Raw genomic sequence first — 19,845 nt, 5'->3', positions numbered from 1 at the left:
TGGAAGGGGAAAGGCAAGAAAAGGAAAAAATAGGGAATTAGAAAGGTTGGGGTAGGGAAGGTAGGGAAGGTGAAAGGTAGATATGGATAAGTGTAGGTTGGGAGGGGAAGGGGAATTTAAATATTTTGTTAATTGGGGTTCCTCGGCGCGTTTTTACGCTGGAGAAGGTTTAACTGGTATCCAAAACAGGAAAATAAAATTGTTGTAAAATAATATATTTTTAATTTTCAGATTATTTGATAATAAAAATGGTTTAAAAAAGAAGAAAATCTAATAATATTATATATATTCAATTTATCAGAACAAGGAATTTTTCATTTTTACAAATATAAAGCATGTAAAAAAATTAATTTTTGGGTGTTTTCTTTACCAATTTGGCTTTGTCACGAAACATTGAAAGCAGAAAGCCTTTTTTTGCAAATATAAATCATAGAACAGAAAGGAATTGAGCCATTGCCACAAACTCTGATTTGCTAATCCCTGAATCTTTGCAACCCAATTTCGGAGGCCTTTGATTTTTCAAACTATGAATTCTACAGATTAAATAATCTAATTTTGAAATATCAAAGGTTTACGGCACCAGGTTGTGAAGATTTATGAATTTGAAAAATGTGTCAAAGACTAAATTTTATTGAGAAAAAAAAAATAATTTTAAAAACGAATTTCTTCAAACAATTTTCTTTACGTCAAAAAAGTTGTACTTCATATCGAAATCCTATCAAGTAGAAGATATTATAATTTATACTAATATTATTTTCTAAATTTCAAGTATTCTTAGAAATTCCAATATTCGAAAGTAAGTGGATTAAACGATCAAATTGTACTTTAGTTCAAAAGAAAAATGATGAAAATATCTAAAATCTAGGAGAAAGACTCAAAGCTCAAAATGTCTGGCAAATCCAATTCTCATTTTTATACAATTGAGGTCGGAGATACGAGATTCACAATTCTCAAACGGTATCAAAACCTGAAACCCATAGGTTCCGGAGCACAGGGAATCGTGTGCGCGGCCTATGATACCGTAATGCAGCAGAACGTTGCTATAAAAAAACTGAGTAGACCATTCCAAAATGTGACGCACGCTAAGCGCGCGTATCGTGAGTTTAAATTGATGAAGTTGGTGAATCATAAGAATATTATCGGACTCTTAAACTGCTTTACGCCCCAGAAATCCCTGGAGGAGTTCCTCGATCTCTATATCGTGATGGAGCTCATGGATGCAAACTTGTGCCAGGTAGACAGGCGCAACAGAATTCTCAAGGGGGGGGGGGTCGGACACTTATCTAGAAATATATCACAAATTCAGCGAAACAAACTCTCAACAGTTTTTTTTTCGCTCCGCGCAGACATTTTTAAAATTTGTGCCCCTTGAAAGAATTTTATTTTAACTTTTAAAAATTAAGTAATGCATATATTTTGATTAACTATACGCTGTACAGTGTAGTATGTACAATGTACATCTATGTTATTATATGAAATTAGGGATCTCGAAAAAATATTTTCTTTTTAAATAATTTTTTCCCCCAGAAGTTTTATTTCTTAAGGTTTTATTCCCTAAATTGGGGTGCGGGGGGGGACTCATTATTAGTTAAAAATAAATGAATTATTGGATAAAAAGTATCAAAAAGATTGAAAAAGTAACCTTTCTATGTACATTTTTTTATTTTTTACCCCAAATCATCAAAAATTATTTTTGTACATCCCCCTCGAGGGAGAGGGTAATTCTGGAAAACTTACACCCCTGTTTGAAATTGCCATCATAACACCTTTATGTAGCAAAACCACATTATGTAAATTAGAAAAAAGGTGATTTTCCTTTTTCTATCTAGAGCTCTCTAATTTACTCCAATCAATACATTATCTGATTATATAGACCTACATTTTTCAATTAGAGGAATTATTTTTAAGGATTGTTTTCATTTAATTCAAACACACTTATTTCTAGCAAATTTGTTTTTAAATTGTGGAAAATTTGATTTTTAGGGGTAATTATCTGAGTTAAAAATCTCCGCATACAGACAAAATTTGCTAGCTAAGAATTGAAGTATTTGCTACAAGCTCTGATTTCCTAATCCCTGTATATATCTTTGTAACCCAATGTTGTTGGCCTTAGATATATCAAACTATCAATGTTGTTAGATAAAATAATAAAAGTTTAAAACATCAAAGGTTTACGCCATCATTTTGAAAATATATACTACATAGGGATTAGAAAATTTGAGTTTATATTTGGAAAAGACTCAGTTATTAAATTCTATTTATCTATCCATCCCACTCTACGATCTATCTATCCATTTCACTCTATTTTATCAATCTATCTACCTACTTATCTTCTATTATTATAAATCTTACTCCATCTATCTATCTATCTATTTATCTATAAATCTACCAATTTAGTTATCTTTGTGTTTTCTCTGTACGACGACGTGATGCGAACTTGAACAATTATAGTAAACCAAATCATTCATCTATTAATTTATCTATCTTTAATATATTTTTGTATCTATATAAGTATCGTTGTATCTATCAATCTACCAATCTATCTATCTTTCCATCTATCTATCTACCCATCTATCTATCCGTCCATCTATTTGAATATCTATTTATTTATCTATCTATCAAGGTTATAAACATGGACCTAGATCATGAAAGAATGTCCTATCTACTCTATCAGATGCTCTGTGGAATCAAACATCTGCATTTAGCCGGAATCATTCATAGGTTAAAATTATTATTATTATTATATTATTATATATTATCATTATCATTCACAATCATTCATATCACAATCACATTAATATCTAGGGATCTGAAGCCCAGTAATATTGTTGTGAGATCTGATTGTACTCTCAAGATTCTAGATTTTGGATTGGCTCGGTCTGCAGGACGGGGTAGAGATCACTACGGAATATAAAAATAACGAAATATTAAGCCTATTTCTATTTTTAAAATTTTGCATTCCAGTTTTCTGAATATTACATCTCTTAACTAAAATATTCGCAGATTTTTCTGTTAAAAATAAAAATTCAGGAAAGGAATTGAGTCTTTTCCACAAACTCAAATTTATAAACCTCTGTATCTTTTCAACCTAAAAGCGTAATCCTTTGATATTTCAAACTTTGACTATTTGATCTAACAGAATGCATAGTTTGAAATATATAACTAAGGTCTACGACATTTGGTTGCAAAAACTCATTTCCTTTTCAGATTTTTCTAATCGGCAATGAACCGTCCCTGGGACAAAAAATTTGGGTCTGATCGTTTTTGTTTTGTCGGAAAAAAACTGACAGATAAAACAAAATGATTTACATATTGATTTTTGATCATTGATGACAATTGGTAATATTTTTTTTTATTTTGCACAAACTGACACGAAATATCAGTATTAACAATTCATCAAAGTATTTATGACAAATGAAATAGAAAATTTAAAATCTCATTCTTAGCAACATTATCACCTTGTTCATCCCTACTCTTAAACTTTTTTTTCCAAGGAACAGAGTAAAAATATTATGTTCGCCCTTGGGAGAGAAAGGGATGAATTGCAAAATGGAGAAAAAATCGTGCATTTACAAGATGATTGTAGCTTTTACATTTACAAACATAAAAACCTTTTTTAATATTTGACATATTAATAATATTAACAACACAATTTAATATACATCAGTTAATAATGTTGCCTAAAGAATGGGATAAAACTACTTTTAGCTGAAATTTCCTCCGGGAGAACAGCACTTTACTTTTCCTCGCGTGTTCTTGACTTTTTTGATGATTTTCTCAAGAACATTTGAAAATGTAAAGGAACTGAGCTTTAGCCACAAATTCTGATTTTCAAATCGCTTTATCGTTGTAACCTGATGGTGTTAACCTTTGAAATCTCTAACTATTATTATTTGATCTAAAACAATTCATAGTTTGATATAGCTAAGGTCTCTGACATTGAAATGCAAAGATATAGGGATAAGAAAATCAGAGTTTGTGACAAACACTCAATTCCTTTCCGGTAAAATTGGCACTTCTACATGGTAATTCTTTGCTAATAGTATATAGATAAATATATGAATTGCATAGTATAAAACAACATGGAAATTGGAATGATTACAATTTTTAGAGAAGGTTAAATTTTCTTTCACAAAAATTAGTTAAAATATAAGGGGGAAAAAAAGACGAAGAAGCAGAATTAATGAAAATAAAAATTAATTAACATTGCTAAGACTGGATCTTTTTTAAAGCGTTATATTAAAAACGTTTATGTTTTCTAAATGAATACTAAAAATGTAGTGATGCTGCAAAATTAAAAAATAGCCAATTTGATTTTTAGATTTTATAAAAGAAGAAATTGGTAAAATGGAATTTTATGTGTATGCTGTGTGGCTGGGGAGGGGGGGGGGGCTATTCTCAGAAAAGATTGAAAGCATGGAATTTTGAAAGGAGAAAATCGAAACAATTTGATGTATTTAAATGATATATATTTTTATTCTGTATTCTCTACTCTTGCTCCAGCTGGAACCTCGTTCATGATGACCCCCTACGTTGTGACACGGTACTACAGGGCTCCAGAGGTCATTTTAGGTCAGTTTATAAAAGTTTAGTCAGGGGTATATGTTCACGACCTAACGTATCCTAATCTTGGTTAGTTTATAGCCTAACTTCTGAATTGTTAAAAAGAAAAGAAAAGGAAAAATGGTTTTATTGCAGAATTAGGGGGAAAATATATCGAATTTATGTTTAAAATTATTAAAAAAAAAAGGGGTAAAGTGCATATGAGAATTGATGACCAAATTCGTCCCCTCTTCCCTACCCCCAGTAAGAAATAAAAGAATATACCAAGATCGTTTAATTAACAAAAAAAATTAACAGGGGGAGGTTCTTTTCTATTTTCGGTATTTCTCATCTTTTAATATTACAGATTTATAAGACTAATATTTTATAGTTGGAATCTAAACAAAGAGAATAGAATATACATTTGAGGAGAATTTAGAGAATCTCTCGGTATGAATTTTTTCAGTCCCTTTCAGCCTGAAAGGGAGTTCAAAGTGTACAAATCATGTAAATATTCACAAATTATATGCAGTAGAGTACTCATTTCAATTTCGAATTTTTTAAAGCTTTTAAATAAACTTTATAATGAATTAGGTAAATAAAAAACATCATTTAATTTATAGTTATAAAATAATCGTTTGTAAAGTGAAAGGCATAGAGTCTATGTGAAATGATCATTGGTCAATTATAAAACCAGCCTATTTCATAATTTGGTTTTCTTTTAACATTAATTTTAGATTTTCTATAAAATGATATTCCAGGGCCCAAAGGTTATATAGCATAAATATGTGAAGTACACCTGCAGTATGGAAACATTACAACAAAATGGCCGTTTTACACTTTTTTCTAGTAAATTCCCCTCTAATATATATATTCTATTCTCTTTGAATCTAAATCATTTTTCCAGTTTTCCTTCAATCTAATGGGATTTCCAGAGTAAATTGTAAAAACCATTTGTTGTTTTTAGAGAAATGATAGTGTATAATTTGAAATCATAATTTATTTAAAAAAAGAAAGAAACATGTTCATTTTTTGTCCTTCTGAAATTAGAGGAGCAAATGAAATGACTTCGACATCTAGGTATGGGATATAAAGAGAACGTGGATATCTGGTCTGTTGGATGTATTATGGGGGAAATGATTAGAGGTGGGGTCTTATTCCCTGGCACAGATCATATAGGTTAGTCTTTTATTCAGTCATTCATTCGTTTGTCATAACATTCATCCTGATAATATTATGGGATAGGTTTAAATTCATTCATACATTCATCCTGTAATGCATTTTTATGTTTTCATGATTTGGTGTATATTTGGTTGTTTGGTTCGTTGGTTAGTTGTTTGCTTGGTGGGTTTGTTGGCAGGTTGGTTGGTTGGTTGGTTGGTTGGTTGGTTGGTTGGTTGGTTGGTTGGTTGGTTGGTTGGTTGGTTTAGTGGAAATCTGTGAAACATCCCAAGGGAAGCCTAATATACTCTAAAGAGAATAAAAAGAATAATCCATCAAGGATTGTAAACCTAGCTGAGCCTCGAGTGGCATGTTTAATTTACATAGTTGCCCTTCAAACACAGTTTTTCCATCCCTGAATATTCATTATATCCAATTGTGGGCTCTTGAAGTTATGCAGTAGTAATATTTTAGAATTTTTTTATAATTAACTAGCTGAAGGGCCCGGCGTTGGCCGTGGAAAATAAATTAGAAAAAATGTTTAAAAAATAATATTTAAAAAAAATTAGCCTATAACACCCCCCGGCCACCCATGAGTGTCCACAAAAAATTTCAGCCCAATCGGTCCAGCCGTTTGGCCGGCTATAGGCAACATATATATATAGGAATGTCTTGTTTTATTATATATTTAGATTTAACAATTTTCAAGTTTGAATCTCAGATACATGTTTAAGGATACCAATGTGAATTAAACATGCCACTCCTTAAAATTACGTCATGAGCTCCGTCAAGCATTGTAATTTGCAGGTGGGAGCGCCGGCTCTAACGTCATTGAACGACGGGTTGTCCTTTAATAATTATAATAATTATGTTAGCTAGCAGATGTGTGTCTTTCTATGAGACTATTGAAGCAAGTTTTAAGCTTTACATAAGATTTCATTCTAATTTATGTAAAAATGACCTTAACACAGTTCTTGGCAGAAATTTATTTTGTATTGCAAATGATTGTTCTGTAAAATCCTTCTGATCTTAGTAAAATGTTAGTTAAGAAACAAATGAAATATTTTGATGTCTCATTGGAACATGAATGGAAAGTTCCGGTTTTACAAGAACTTTTAAATACAAGAATGAATAATTTATATGTCGGAAGGATTCGATAATCACGTAATAATTGAAATGATAAATATGTTACGTAATGAGTAAAAATCAATGTTGTCTATTTGTGCATAATTTTGCATATTTTTCTTTTCTTTTAGAAACCTGTATTTTCAAAAATTTATTTAAACAAATTTAAACTACACCATTTATATATGTATTTATACCTTTGTGTTTGAATACATCTTTATAATTATAATAATATTGATAAAATCAGAAATAGGGAGCTAAATGAAACGTTTGCCAAAATCCTCCTTTCTTGATTTAATCAGGTCTCATTCTTGGACTGTTGAGTTGTCAAGTGTAAAGATGGGGGGGGGATATTATTAAAAAAGTATACCCCTGAAAAATGAATAAGTGATTTAAGTCTATTTAGAGAGTGGCATGCACGTCGCCCGATTCATAAATTCACTAACCAAGAATGATATAGTCCTTTTTTTGCAGCTAAAAAATTATTATTTTTAAATGCAGATAGAGGTTGAATGGGTATCTTTGTGTATCGAAAATAACCCTCTTTACTAAAGGGTCACTTGAAAGATGTATTTATACTCCTAATACACTGCGATTTAATGGTCTCACGCTCTCAAGCAAAAATCGTTGAGAATTTTGCCAATAACTTCTAAAAAACCAAATCTAACAAGAAGTGCTTTACAGTGCTAAAAGTACATGTAAAGGGCTACAGAAAAGCATAAGTGAGTTAGAGCGGTAAAATCTAAGCTTAGGGCGTTGCGACACTTCAAAGTCAGCCCTGTCTAAAAATTGATGAGACTGTTTATAAGGAGGCTGAATCTATGTGAATACAGCTTAAAGCATAGATGTCCAATGAAGATAAATCGTTCTACAGAAAATATAGAATACTTAGATTTCTTTTGGACCGCAGCGTCATCATTTATAACGCAATACAAATAATATCTTGCAAAATAATATTTTAATGATTGTTAAACCCATTTCTACTTGTCTAATTCGAGTCCATTAAATCCGGTGCCTCTTACTAATCCTCAAAAAGATATATTTTATCGTGTAATCCGCAAAACGATATATTTTATCGTCTGTATGAATATTTTGTTTAAATAATTGTAAGCGTAATTTAAGTTACCCTCAATGCAACGATGACAATGCCCGATTCACAACGGTACAAAAAATGTGGAAGAAATAAAGTGTTTGAAGAAGCTTTCAAGAGTCATGAGTACCGGAGGGTCTCTTGAAAGTACGCGCACAGTCTCTTTATGGATATGAGTAACGTTGGCTATCGTTTTTTTATTCAAGGTTTGTCTTTACTTATAAGAGAGATGCATTAATATCTATATATTTTTTATTGTACGCTAAATAAGTGAACATTTTTGCTATGATTAAAAAAATGCTAATACGAAAAAAAAATTCTTCTAAATTAATCTTTTTAAAAAATCTTATGATTTAATTTGTTATTGTTAATATATCTTGAATGGGTAAGCAATTTGCACCATGTAAAGCAAGTATACAATTTTTAGATATAGTAAACGCTAAAATATCACATTTTCGTGGTGAAGTCTTTAAAATAAAATAAATGCTTTTATAAACTTACTAGATGACGATTTCCATCCCTATAAGTGTATTTGGGAGGGAAAAGGATAATCAATATCATTAGAGAACTCGGTGTCTAACACAGACACAATTATCTTACAAAATCATAGAATACAGATACAGATACAGATACAGATACAGATACAGATACAGATACAGATACAGATACAGATACAGATACAGATACAGATACAGATACAGNAATATACAGAATATACAGAATATACAGAATATACAGAATATACAGAATATACAGAATATACAGAATATACAGAATATACAGAATATACAGAATATACAGAATATACAGAATATACAGAATATACAGAATATACAGAATATACAGAATATACAGAATATACAGAATATACAGAATATGCAGAATTCACAGAATACACAGAATACACAGAATACACAGAATACACAGAATACACAGAATACACAGAATACACAGAATACACGGAATACACAAATATACGTATAAAAACACACTCTCCCCCTCGCAAAAATTAGTTTAAGGTTTAATTTTACTTGATCATATTTATTAACAATATTTTTATTTTATTTATAGTTTTTTATACAATTTTTATCAAAAACTAATATTGGTGAAGAAAGACCGACATATACTTTGGAATAATTTTTCAAATAAGGGAGAGAATATATATCATCGTGTTAAAGTGTTTTTTATTTAAATTATTTTTTTAGATCAATGGAACAAGATCATTGAACAGTTAGGAACACCCAGTCAAGATTTTATGAGGCGATTACAGGTAGTGATGTGAATTGTGCATTCTGTTCGTTCTTGGATCGTTTTTACCTATATTTCTATTCCGTTATTTCGTTCTTGGATTGTTTTTGCCTATATTTCTATTCCTTCGTTTTTGGAACGTTTTTACCTATATTTCTATTTCGTTATTTCGTTTTTGGATCGTTTTTACCTATATTTCTATTCCGTTATTTCGTTCTTGGATTGTTTTTGCCTATATTTCTATTCCGTTATTTCGTTTTTGGAACGTTTTTGCCTATATTTCTATTCCGTTATTTCGTTCTTGGATTGTTTTTGCCTATATTTCTATTCCGTTATTTTGTTTTTGGAACGTTTTTGCCTATATTTCTATTCCGTTATTTCGTTCTTGGATCGTTTTTGCCTATATTTTCTTTCAGGGTTAAAATTCCATTCCGTCATTTCGTTTTTGCCTAAATTTGGCATAGTGTGAGAATGGCAATTGGTTTTAATATAGTTTATTGTAAACAGGTGTTTTTCTTAGATTATGTCAAATTTTGACACTGATAGAAAACTTTAGACTATAAACGAACCAAGAACGAACCAAAAACGATCCAGAAACAAGCGTGTTATAAAGATCGCGTTTTAATCGTATTCAAAAAAAATTATATATATAATAAAATTTAACAAAAACATCCTCAATTCATGACGTTAATTAAAGGTATATGATTACAAGGGGCCATAAAAAAAAGAAAAATAAATGTAAAAAAAAAAATTTGAAAACCTTCACCTAACCCTGCCAGTTCCACCCTTATTGGTCTTTAAGGGTTTAACACATTCTTCTCCAAAACCTTCCCTAAACCATTAAAATTAAATTTAACCAAGGAAGTTGAATTATGTATACAGTTAGACTCGTCTGTGTAATACGAAGACGACATAAGCAATATCTCATATAAATTCATTATTTTTAATTTATATTAAGTAAATTGCTCCATCAGTAGCTTGAAAATCAACATTTAAAAAAAAAATGGTACTTTGCTTGTGAACTTTTTATTATTGCTGTGTTTTAGGTTTACTAGATTATAGATAGTGTTAGTGCCCGAGAGCATTTTGAATTGTTAATTTATTTATTTGTTCAATTAAATTTAAAAATAATTAAATTCGAATAGTACGTCTAAAACCCTCGAATCATTCTACCCTTAATAAAGCAGCCAAGAAATTAAAAAATTTGAAATGAAAATATTAATTTGTTGGATATTAAAACGGAAGCTCTAAAGTTTTAGGTTTTAAAGATCTTAAAATTAAAACTAAAAAAGAAAAGAAAATCTGTTAAGATTATATTTACAGGCAACAGTGAGAAACTACGTCGAAAATCGTCCAAGATACGCAGGTGAAGACTTTAACGTGACATGATTTAACGTGACAAGAAATAACATTACTAATACTTAACGTGACATGATTTAACATGACAAGAAATAACATTACCAATACTTAACGTGACATGATTTAATGTTACTTTGCGTGACGTAACAAGAAATAACATAACATTACTAATACTTAACATGACATGGTTTGAATTGACATGGTTTGAATTGACATGATTTAAATTTAATTTGATGATTATAACTAATATATCAAAATAATTATTGAGTTCCATCAATTGTTTTTTTTTTCAAAGTGGTCTAATCTCTTTACCAATTAGTGATTTAAAGTGACATGATTTCTTATTACATTACTTAACATGACATGTAATAACGTAACATAATATGATTTGACGTGACATAAATTTTATGATGTAACAAGACATGAATTATCGTGACATAATTTAAATTGACATAATCCTGTGTAACATGACATTGCATCATATTTAACTTTTTTTTTCTAAGAATGTCATTTAATAATGCTAAATGCAAAATTCTTCATGTTGGACATAATAATCCCAAATATGAATACTTTATGAACGAAACTTAATAAGCCCCTAACTGGGGTCTAGAGACTAATTCACCAAATAAAGTAAAAAATAACCAAATGTGGGGAAGGGTTAAATTTTTGCAGAAAAAATATACCCTTTAATTTTTATACTTGTGTAATGTATAAAATAAAGCTCTTCGTTCATAATAATATATTTGTATTTATATATGTTAGCAATATTTGTTCAAAAAAAATTATTTTTTTTTTTTTTTTATGTTTTTTTTTACAGTGAAGAATTTTTCAAGCAAATATATACCGTTTATTTTTTTTTTGCTTATAAATATAATGTTTAATAATTTTGTTCTCTAGGCTACTCCTTTGAGAGACTTTTCCCTGACGTTCTCTTCCCTGCTGAATCCTCAGAGCATAATAGGAATTTATTCATTCATATTTTCATCCCTTTCAAGAATTTATTTTTTACATTCATCTATTTTTCTTACAATTACATTCATTCTCAACTCCATTGATTGTTTGTTTAAAGTTTGATTAAGTTTGAATTAGATTGGCAGAGTAATCTTATTTTTTCGTTCTTCACCAGCATTTATTTGAAATTAAACGTGGAGACCCTAATTTCAATGCGTGAAAGTAAAATTCAAAAATCGCAAAATTTTCTCTAAAAGCTGAAAATATTTATTAATTATCATAAACAAACAATGGTATTGTTTACAGATTCTGTTGTCTACAACCAAATTGGATTATAATATTTTAATGTTTAAAATGCAAATTCCCTGCCAACCTTTCTCTCAATGTTGAAAGTCAAGGAATGAAATGCATCCCTGATTAATAATTCATGAATTCTGCTCTTTTCATCAGATTTATTCTCTTCCTTTGCCTTTCATTTCTTTTTTCATTGTATATTCTATAATTTGAGTGTCAACACTCATGAATGAGTTTCATTGTTTAATAACGTGTTTTAATTTCTTCTAATATATACTTTACTTCTCTGCCGGTTTGTTTGTATCCAATAAACGTGAAAACGGCTGAACCGATCTGGCCCAGATTTTGTTTGAACCACACTGACCCAAGGGCAGCTTTATGGAAGATTAAAATTTCAAAAATTAGCCTCCATCAAAATATCATTTTCATTAAATTTAGAAAATTCACGATTTTTTTTTTATAAATTTTTTATTGTTTTTCAATGTTTACAAAGAGAAATGTTAACAACTAGTATAGAACATGGGCGCGATGCGCCCTAAAAGCCCAGTTGGTTAAATGTTAAAAGTTTTGGTCACCTGAGTTCGGATAACCACCCCACCAGAAGAGAATGTTTTTATGTAGCTCATGTAAATCGATTTAAATCAGGTCTATTCCTTTAAAAAATTCCAGCTTTAGGTTTATCCTAAACTAAACTTAAGTCTGCATAGGCCAAAATATGCCCGGGTAGTCTCACATAAACATGAGATTTTTTAATCCTTGAAAGCAATCCATTTATAATAATATATTAACAATTTTGAAAGATATCTTAATTTAAAGCCTTTTATAATGTGGTGTACCTCATATGTATAATTTAAAAAAGAGCTTTAAGTAGTCTCTCAACTACCATGTTTGTGGGACCTCATTTGTATAATTTACAGGGTTTCAGTAGGGAGGGGTGGGGGAGGTATTGGGGATGTGAATATTTCCTTAAAACAAACCCCTTGTAATTCTTCAAAAAAAATTCTCTATAGAATAATTCCAAACTTTAAAAAAAATATTTTTGCGTTAACGAAATTGAAAGAGAAATTGACGCAAAACCGTTAATCTTAATCCAAAAATAAGGATTAGTTTGAATCGATATTAGATTAAATTTCACGAATATAGGAAGGAGTGGATGAATACAATTTTTTTAATGCTTAATTATCTTCCCCTTCCACCCCCCCCCCCCAGCTTATATTCATGATTTGTAAACTATGAATGGTTTGAGATTAGGTTGAGAGCCAGTCAAGCCCGAGATTTGCTCTGCAAGATGCTGGTTATTGATCCAGAGAAAAGGTGAGGATACACAGGATCCAAGAATAGATGAGATTATTAGCCCTCCCCCCACCCGCCGCTGGCCCAAGGAGAAAGATGATTTTTGAAGATATTCTTTCAGGCTTTCTCTTTCATTTTAAAACTTACAACCCAAAAATGCAATTATTTCCCCAATTTTAGCAATAAAACCCCTGGAAAATATTTGACACTGCTAAGTAGGATTTTCATCGAAATCACTTTCAAGACAGGTAAACCAGAAAAGAAAAATTAAATGAATTGTTGAACAAGAAGTTTCAAATGCTAGTAGGCGTGCAATTTTTCCCCTTCCGGCTCCAGCTCTGATCCATTTGAATATAAATGTCTGGTATTCTAGGATAAATGTCAATGAAGCTTGGATGCACCCATATATAAATGTCTGGTATTCTAGGGTAAATGTTGATGAATCGTTGATGCACCCATATATGAATGTCTGGTATTCTAGGATAAATGTCGATGAAGCTCTGATGCACCCATATATAAATGTCTGGTATTCTAGGATAAATGTCGATGAAGCTCTGATGCACTCATATATAAATGTCTGGTATTCTAGAATAAATGTTGATGAAGCTTTGATGCACCCATATATAACTGTATGGTATTCTTGGATGAATGTCGATGAAGTTCTGATGCCCTCATATATAAATGTCTGGTATTCTAGGATAAATGTCGATGAAGCTTTGATGCACCCATTTAGAACTGTCTGGTATTCTAGGATAAATGTCGATGAAGCTTTGATGCACCCATATATAAATGTCTGGTTTTCTAGGATAAATGTCGATAAAGCGCTGATGCACCCATATATAAATGTCTGGTATTTTAGGATAAATGTCGATGAAGCGCTGATGCACCCATATATAAATGTGCGGTATTTTAGGATAAATGTCGATGAAGCGCTGATGCACCCATATATAAATGTCTGGTATTTTAGGATAAATGTCTGGTATTCTAGGATAAATGTCGATGAAGCTCTGATGCATCCATATATAAATGTCTGGTATGATGAGAGTGAAGTAAATGCCCCTCCTCCAGGTATAAATCGATTAATCTATATACCAATTAAACAATCAATCAATCAATCATTTTTTTCTTTAGTTTAAAGGTTAAAAGGTCAGATTCCAAATCGTGCAATTAAAATTTCTAGATTTTTACATTCTTGGTAAATAATATATAACTTCTTTAATATAGTAGAACCAAACTGACGATCACTATTACCCTAGTTGCCTTGGCCTATGTGTAAATGCGCGGAGTCTGACGGTTATTTACTCAAATAACGATTTATTAAATAATTTATTACATTTGGTAAAGGAGAAACAATTCTACATTATTCCTATAAGAAGAAACATGACGACAATCACCGTTATCCTAGGAGCCTGGGACCATTGTGTAGATGAGCGGGATCTGACGGTGGATCAGTGGAAGGACCTTATCTACAAGGAGGTTGTGGACTACGAGATATCTAAAGGAAAGAAATTCTTATTTCAGTCGGATCATATACCCCCTCCCCCCCTCTTTGTCTCATAGATGTTCTTGAGAAAAAATCAATTTGTTTAACCATTTTATGAAAAATCATTTTCCTTGCCTTGAACATCGTTTGTTTCCCAGAAGTTTCAAGTTAGGTATTTTTGCGCGAATTTGTACGGGTTTCTTCGCTGAATTGGAGGAATGAATGATTTTTAGGGGAAAATTAATAACAAAATTGTTTTTTTATAATTTTCCTCCCTTATATTTATTGGGTTTTAACTTCTGCGGTTGCTTTCTTTTAATATTTTTTCCTAAAACTCTAATTTATCTTAATTGGCCCAATTAAAGTCATAAAATTGTTTCTTTAAATATTCTTTTTTTAAGGAGGAGGTGGGGAGGATATTTAGCATACTAGGCTTTTAGGGCGCTTCACGCCCGCTTACTATAACAAGTTTTAGATTTTAACTGTTGCTCTGAAAGTTGGTCATACGTCAATTTTTTCCAATTTTGATGTTCCGTAAACCTTCCCTGGTGGTTATGTGAGGTCTCACACAAAATTTGGGCCGTTCGATTCAGCCGTTTTAACGCTTACCGGTTACAATCAAATAGACAGATAAATAGAAAAGATAAGATGAGTTTTGAGAAATGAATCTCCCCTGAATATCAATTTCCTTGAATCCAGGCAGATTATTGCAATCCGTCAGCGTTCATGGAGCACAGGGGTGCAAGGACGAGGAAGTAAATAGAAGATAAGGTTAGTCAAATATTTGGTGGACAATTTTTTTAAAGCAGAAAAAGTACATAAAGTATTTAAGCATCAAAGTTTGTTTTTTTAATTGACGCTTTCCGCTTTCTTTCAGAGCTACTAATAGATTTCTAGACAAACAAGCAAAAAAATAATTTAGATTTTATCTCTGTTTTAGAAAAATAAACGACAAATCTTAATACTTAGTTTCTCAAATGATGGTTATGAAGTTTTGAGTACGTTAAATCTGTTTTTGTACTTCAATTAATTAAAAGATAATTGATAGATTCCTAAATTTTTAATTGAAACGCGTAAAATAGCGAAGATTGTCAAATACTAATTATTCGAGTAAATATTCATTTAAATTTAGTTTAGGGAGAGAGAGAGAGAAAAAAGAAAAGAATAAAAACTACAGACGTAATCAGAAAGACCCGGAATAAATTTTACAATTAATCAGACGACTTTGTATAAATTGAAATGATTACAATAAAATAAAAAAAATAAAAAAGAGAAAAGAAGAAATAAAAAAAAAATAAAAAAAGTACATAAAGAAACTTATTAGATTAGAGTGTCAAATAGATTTTTGTTTTTTGATATTTTCTTTATTTTTAGTTCGGCTTAAAATGAATCCTAGAGTCAGAATGAGTTTACAGATCACAAATCTACTATAACCTACTTTAAACCTACTCCAAACCTACTCCAAACCTCCTCCAAACCTACTCCGAACCTACACCAAGTTAATCCATGGAAAATCACAGATCACAGTCCTTCTCAGATTCCAGTTTGAACTTTAATCCGGACTTAAGTTCAGACTCCAAGATATACTCTTAACTACCTAAAGCTAAAAGCTTAGCTTCGGGTTTCAGAGCCGACTTCTTAATTTAACTTGCTTAAAATTCAAAATATTGAAATTAAATTTAGTCTCAATTGTCAGTAAAGAATAAGATCAAGCTAAATACTAACTTTTCCTAATTATAACGTTTTTAGCTGAGATCTAACTGGACATCTCTTTAGTTCAGTTCTGATGATCAATAGACGAATTCTGACTGAAAGTTTATGATGAACCGAAGTTTTTTGCCTAAGTTTCCTAAATATACAGAGTCTGAACTTAAGTTTAGATTTAAATATCTTTGAAAAAGTTTAGCAGTTTAAATTCCAGACTCTTAAACATTTCTTCTCAAATGAACACTTTTTATAAACTTCCAATTTGTAGAGTTAGCCGAAAAATCAAATTTAGTATAGTGATCATTCGCTAAAATTCGTCCAAACTGTTAAACCCTTTTTAAAGGTTTACCTAAACTAATCCTATAAAATTACAACACGTTGATTTAAAGAGATTGTTCGAATATTAGAATGAACACGCATAATACATTTTTCAATAAATTCTCCTAGACCTTTAATATGGACTGGACTGTACAATTTTTATATCTGAGGTCTTAATTAATTTAAGAATTGAAATTTGATATTTTGTTTGTTCAATCAAACTTTTCACACCCTTTTTTCAAATATTTGACTCTCTCCCTTTTGTCAAATTTGTGAACAATCCCATTAATAATGTTTAATTCATAGTACCTTGAAATCACACATCAATATTGCTCCATATTGTCACCTCATGGTATTATTATTTACATTACTGACGAATCTTACTTATACAAAGTTAAACATAACATTTTTGTTCAGACCCCCGCCACTAGAAACATACAGGGTGTATCAAAAAAACTGTGGAATATGAAGACGACTTTTAATTTCATAAGTTTATTTTTAATCTAATGGTAAAACGATTATCTTTAGAACAAGATCAAGCCCAAATAAGATTGCTAAATTGTCGTCTTACTCCGCAGTTGTGTTGATCCCACTGAAACGTTTCCAGCTTTTAAAATTTAAATCTTTATTCATTGAATTGATTATAGAAAGCTTTCATACGAACGTTCTCTTATTGGTTGAATTCGTTCGTTATTCTACTTTATTTTGGGAGGTAGAATATAACCTGTATTGGTACTCCGTTGCATTTTATAATTATGTTTTTTGGCGCCAAAAGCGGCCATCTTGTTTGTACTGTACGATATAACCGCCATATTGAGTTTAATAATTCATGTAAAGCTACTAGTCAGTCGTCATCCAGTTACATTAATAAATTCTGTTATTTCCAAGGGGGGACTGCCCCCTTTAAATTTGCAATAATTTATTTAATCCGTAGAGTTTGTGATAGCGCCCTTGTTTTTAAGATTATGTTAAATAAAGATCTACGGCTAGAAAGATTACAGCAATTTTTCTGTTTTATCGTTGTACACTGTACAATGTACAGTTTTTATTTTAACCCTCCCTGGCCTAGAATTAATAGTTCAGTGCTTAATTTGAAATTTGGACATGTAAAAGGATTTATTCTAAACCTCAAGCTAACTCCACAGGCACTGTTCAGTTCAGTTTTCCAGCTTAAGTAAAGTTGTTGAAAATGGTCATAAGCTCAGTTACTTAAACTTTAGGTTCAGGGTAATTTAACATTTATTTATCCCGTTTTGTCACATCCAGTATTTAAAATATCGTTTTAAACTAAGTTTGATCATTTATCCTAAAAACTTTTTCTCATCAAACTTGTAGATTGCATCAGGCATGAATTCCTTTTTTTAGTTTAAAGTTTAGACATTTTGTTAATCCTTTCAAAGGTTTATTTTGATACAAAATTTTTCACTAATTTGTCCTATTTTATGTATATTTTTTTTAACATGAATTGTTATGTATCGCTGAGATTTTGTGTATTTAAAATGATAATATTAGTAATAAAATTATGTTAAACTAGGTTTTTTCGTCTTTTCACTTAAAAGGAAAACTACAGTTGCAGTATAAGGGTGATTGATTTTTGACTTTTTTAGACATTAGCTGACAGCCCACCAGAGGTTGCTGTGTTTTTTTCTTAATAAAAATATTGCAATAAAAAAATTAAAAAAATTTAAAATCGTCCATACATATAGACGATTGGATATCTGAGAAATCTCCGTAGGGCCCCAAAAAAATATTTTACCCTTATTTCGCTTTAACTTCTTTAATTTTTAATATTTTCTAAAGAAATATTCTGATTTGAATTTAGCATGAAATTCCAAGAAAATTATATAAAACGCGAAATTTGGGCCTCACGTTAATTTCTCCGAAATTAAATCGTCAATTTGCAACCGTAGGGACAATTTTGAACATTCTTTTTGATGGTAATATTTTTGAATACGCAGCAACACCTGTTGGACGGTTGGCTTAATTCCAATATTGGTCAACCTTCACCTACACTACAGTGTTTTCAATTTGTTTAATATTTTTTTAGAACCATACAAACAGCTTTGTTGATTGAAACCAATTTTCTGAAAGTTGAATTTACATTATCTTGTAAATCATCTACTTCAGAAGAGGGGGGGGGGGTCCAAGAAGAGAGCCCTTCATTTTTGAGTGTTAAGCTAAGATTAGNGGGGGGGAAGGAACGTAACTAAATTTTCACACTCACAGACATTATTGTAAATCGCCCTTGATTTTTGTATGTTTTATTTTATTATATGTCCTTGTCAACGAGGGGAGTAAGGCCAATCACAACTATTTCTTGTCCGAGCCACCTAGAAATACTCATCCTTTCAATATAATTTTTTTTAAGTGTCTAATCCTCCTAGATAAAACTATTTTTAAAGAGTTGGCCCACGTTAGAGCATAAATGAAATATCGAATTTTTGTAATTCATAAAAAAAGTTTCAATTAAATTAAAGTTTTCAAGTTTAATGACTTTAAAAATGTAAAACTTTTTTACGCGCATTTTCAGATATTCCGCAAATAATTCCGAGTTTATAGAACTTAAATCTTTTTTGTTAACTATAGTGAAAACCATAGAATTTTTCCGGGTGGTTTCATGGGGAAAATTATAGGCAGAGGTATGCCGAATATTTTGCTATTTATTTTATATCACGAAGGTAGGCTATTACGGAGGCAGAATTGAGATTTAAGTTTTACCTAAATAAAGCTCAACATCATTTTCCATGGGTTTGAAGATTCCAACATGATAAACAATCATTGCAATACTTTAGTCCATCCATATTTTATGCCCTAACGTGGCCAGATTTTTAAAAAATAGTTTTATCTTCGAGAATTGGAAACTTTTAACACAAAATAATCGAAGGACGAGGATTCCGAAGTGGCTCGGAAGAGAAAATGAGGAGAATATGGCTCGGAAGAGAAATTGTTGTCGCTTCCCTTCCTCCCCTCCGTCACCTAAAGCCGAAACTTAAGACATTTTAACCATGGTTAAATTTGATTCTAACCATGCTATGAATGAATGAAGAGGACAGGATTTTCTAACCATGATTAATTTTGGCAGCGGCCAATCTGTGTTGCTCGCGAATAGGGTTTCCATTCGCAAAACTTTTGCGCAATTTTTGCGGAACGAAACGCAAAATTTTTCTTTCGTTGCGCATCAGTTTTGCTCGAAAAAACAGCAATTTGCGCAATCATTCTTAAAAGTCATTTCGCGCAAAATTGTCCTTTACGGCTTTTTCGCAACACGAGTTTT

General features: G+C 30.9%; 1 protein-coding gene across 1 annotated transcript; it reads left to right on the top strand.

Moving 5' to 3' along the window:
- Positions 1-265: 265 nt before the first annotated feature.
- LOC111709931 (stress-activated protein kinase JNK) lies at positions 266-17,566 on the top strand. Its single transcript, XM_023483899.1, has 14 exons — positions 266-307; positions 866-1,234; positions 2,624-2,721; positions 2,806-2,891; positions 4,504-4,572; positions 5,623-5,721; positions 9,124-9,188; positions 10,490-10,532; positions 11,423-11,486; positions 13,022-13,084; positions 14,052-14,131; positions 14,469-14,564; positions 15,246-15,317; positions 15,921-17,566. The coding sequence occupies exons 2-13, from the start codon at positions 887-889 to the stop codon at positions 15,314-15,316; spliced, it is 1,182 nt and encodes a 393-aa protein (XP_023339667.1). The 5' UTR covers positions 266-307; positions 866-886; the 3' UTR covers position 15,317; positions 15,921-17,566.
- Positions 17,567-19,845: the final 2,279 nt, after the last annotated feature.

This window comes from Eurytemora carolleeae, unplaced genomic scaffold, assembly GCF_000591075.1.
Source record: "Eurytemora carolleeae unplaced genomic scaffold, Eaff_2.0 scaffold675, whole genome shotgun sequence".
Classification (NCBI taxonomy): Eukaryota; Metazoa; Arthropoda; class Copepoda; order Calanoida; family Temoridae; genus Eurytemora; species Eurytemora carolleeae.
The sequence above is the reverse complement of the archived record's forward strand: the minus strand, read 5'-3'. Positions and strand labels throughout refer to the sequence as shown.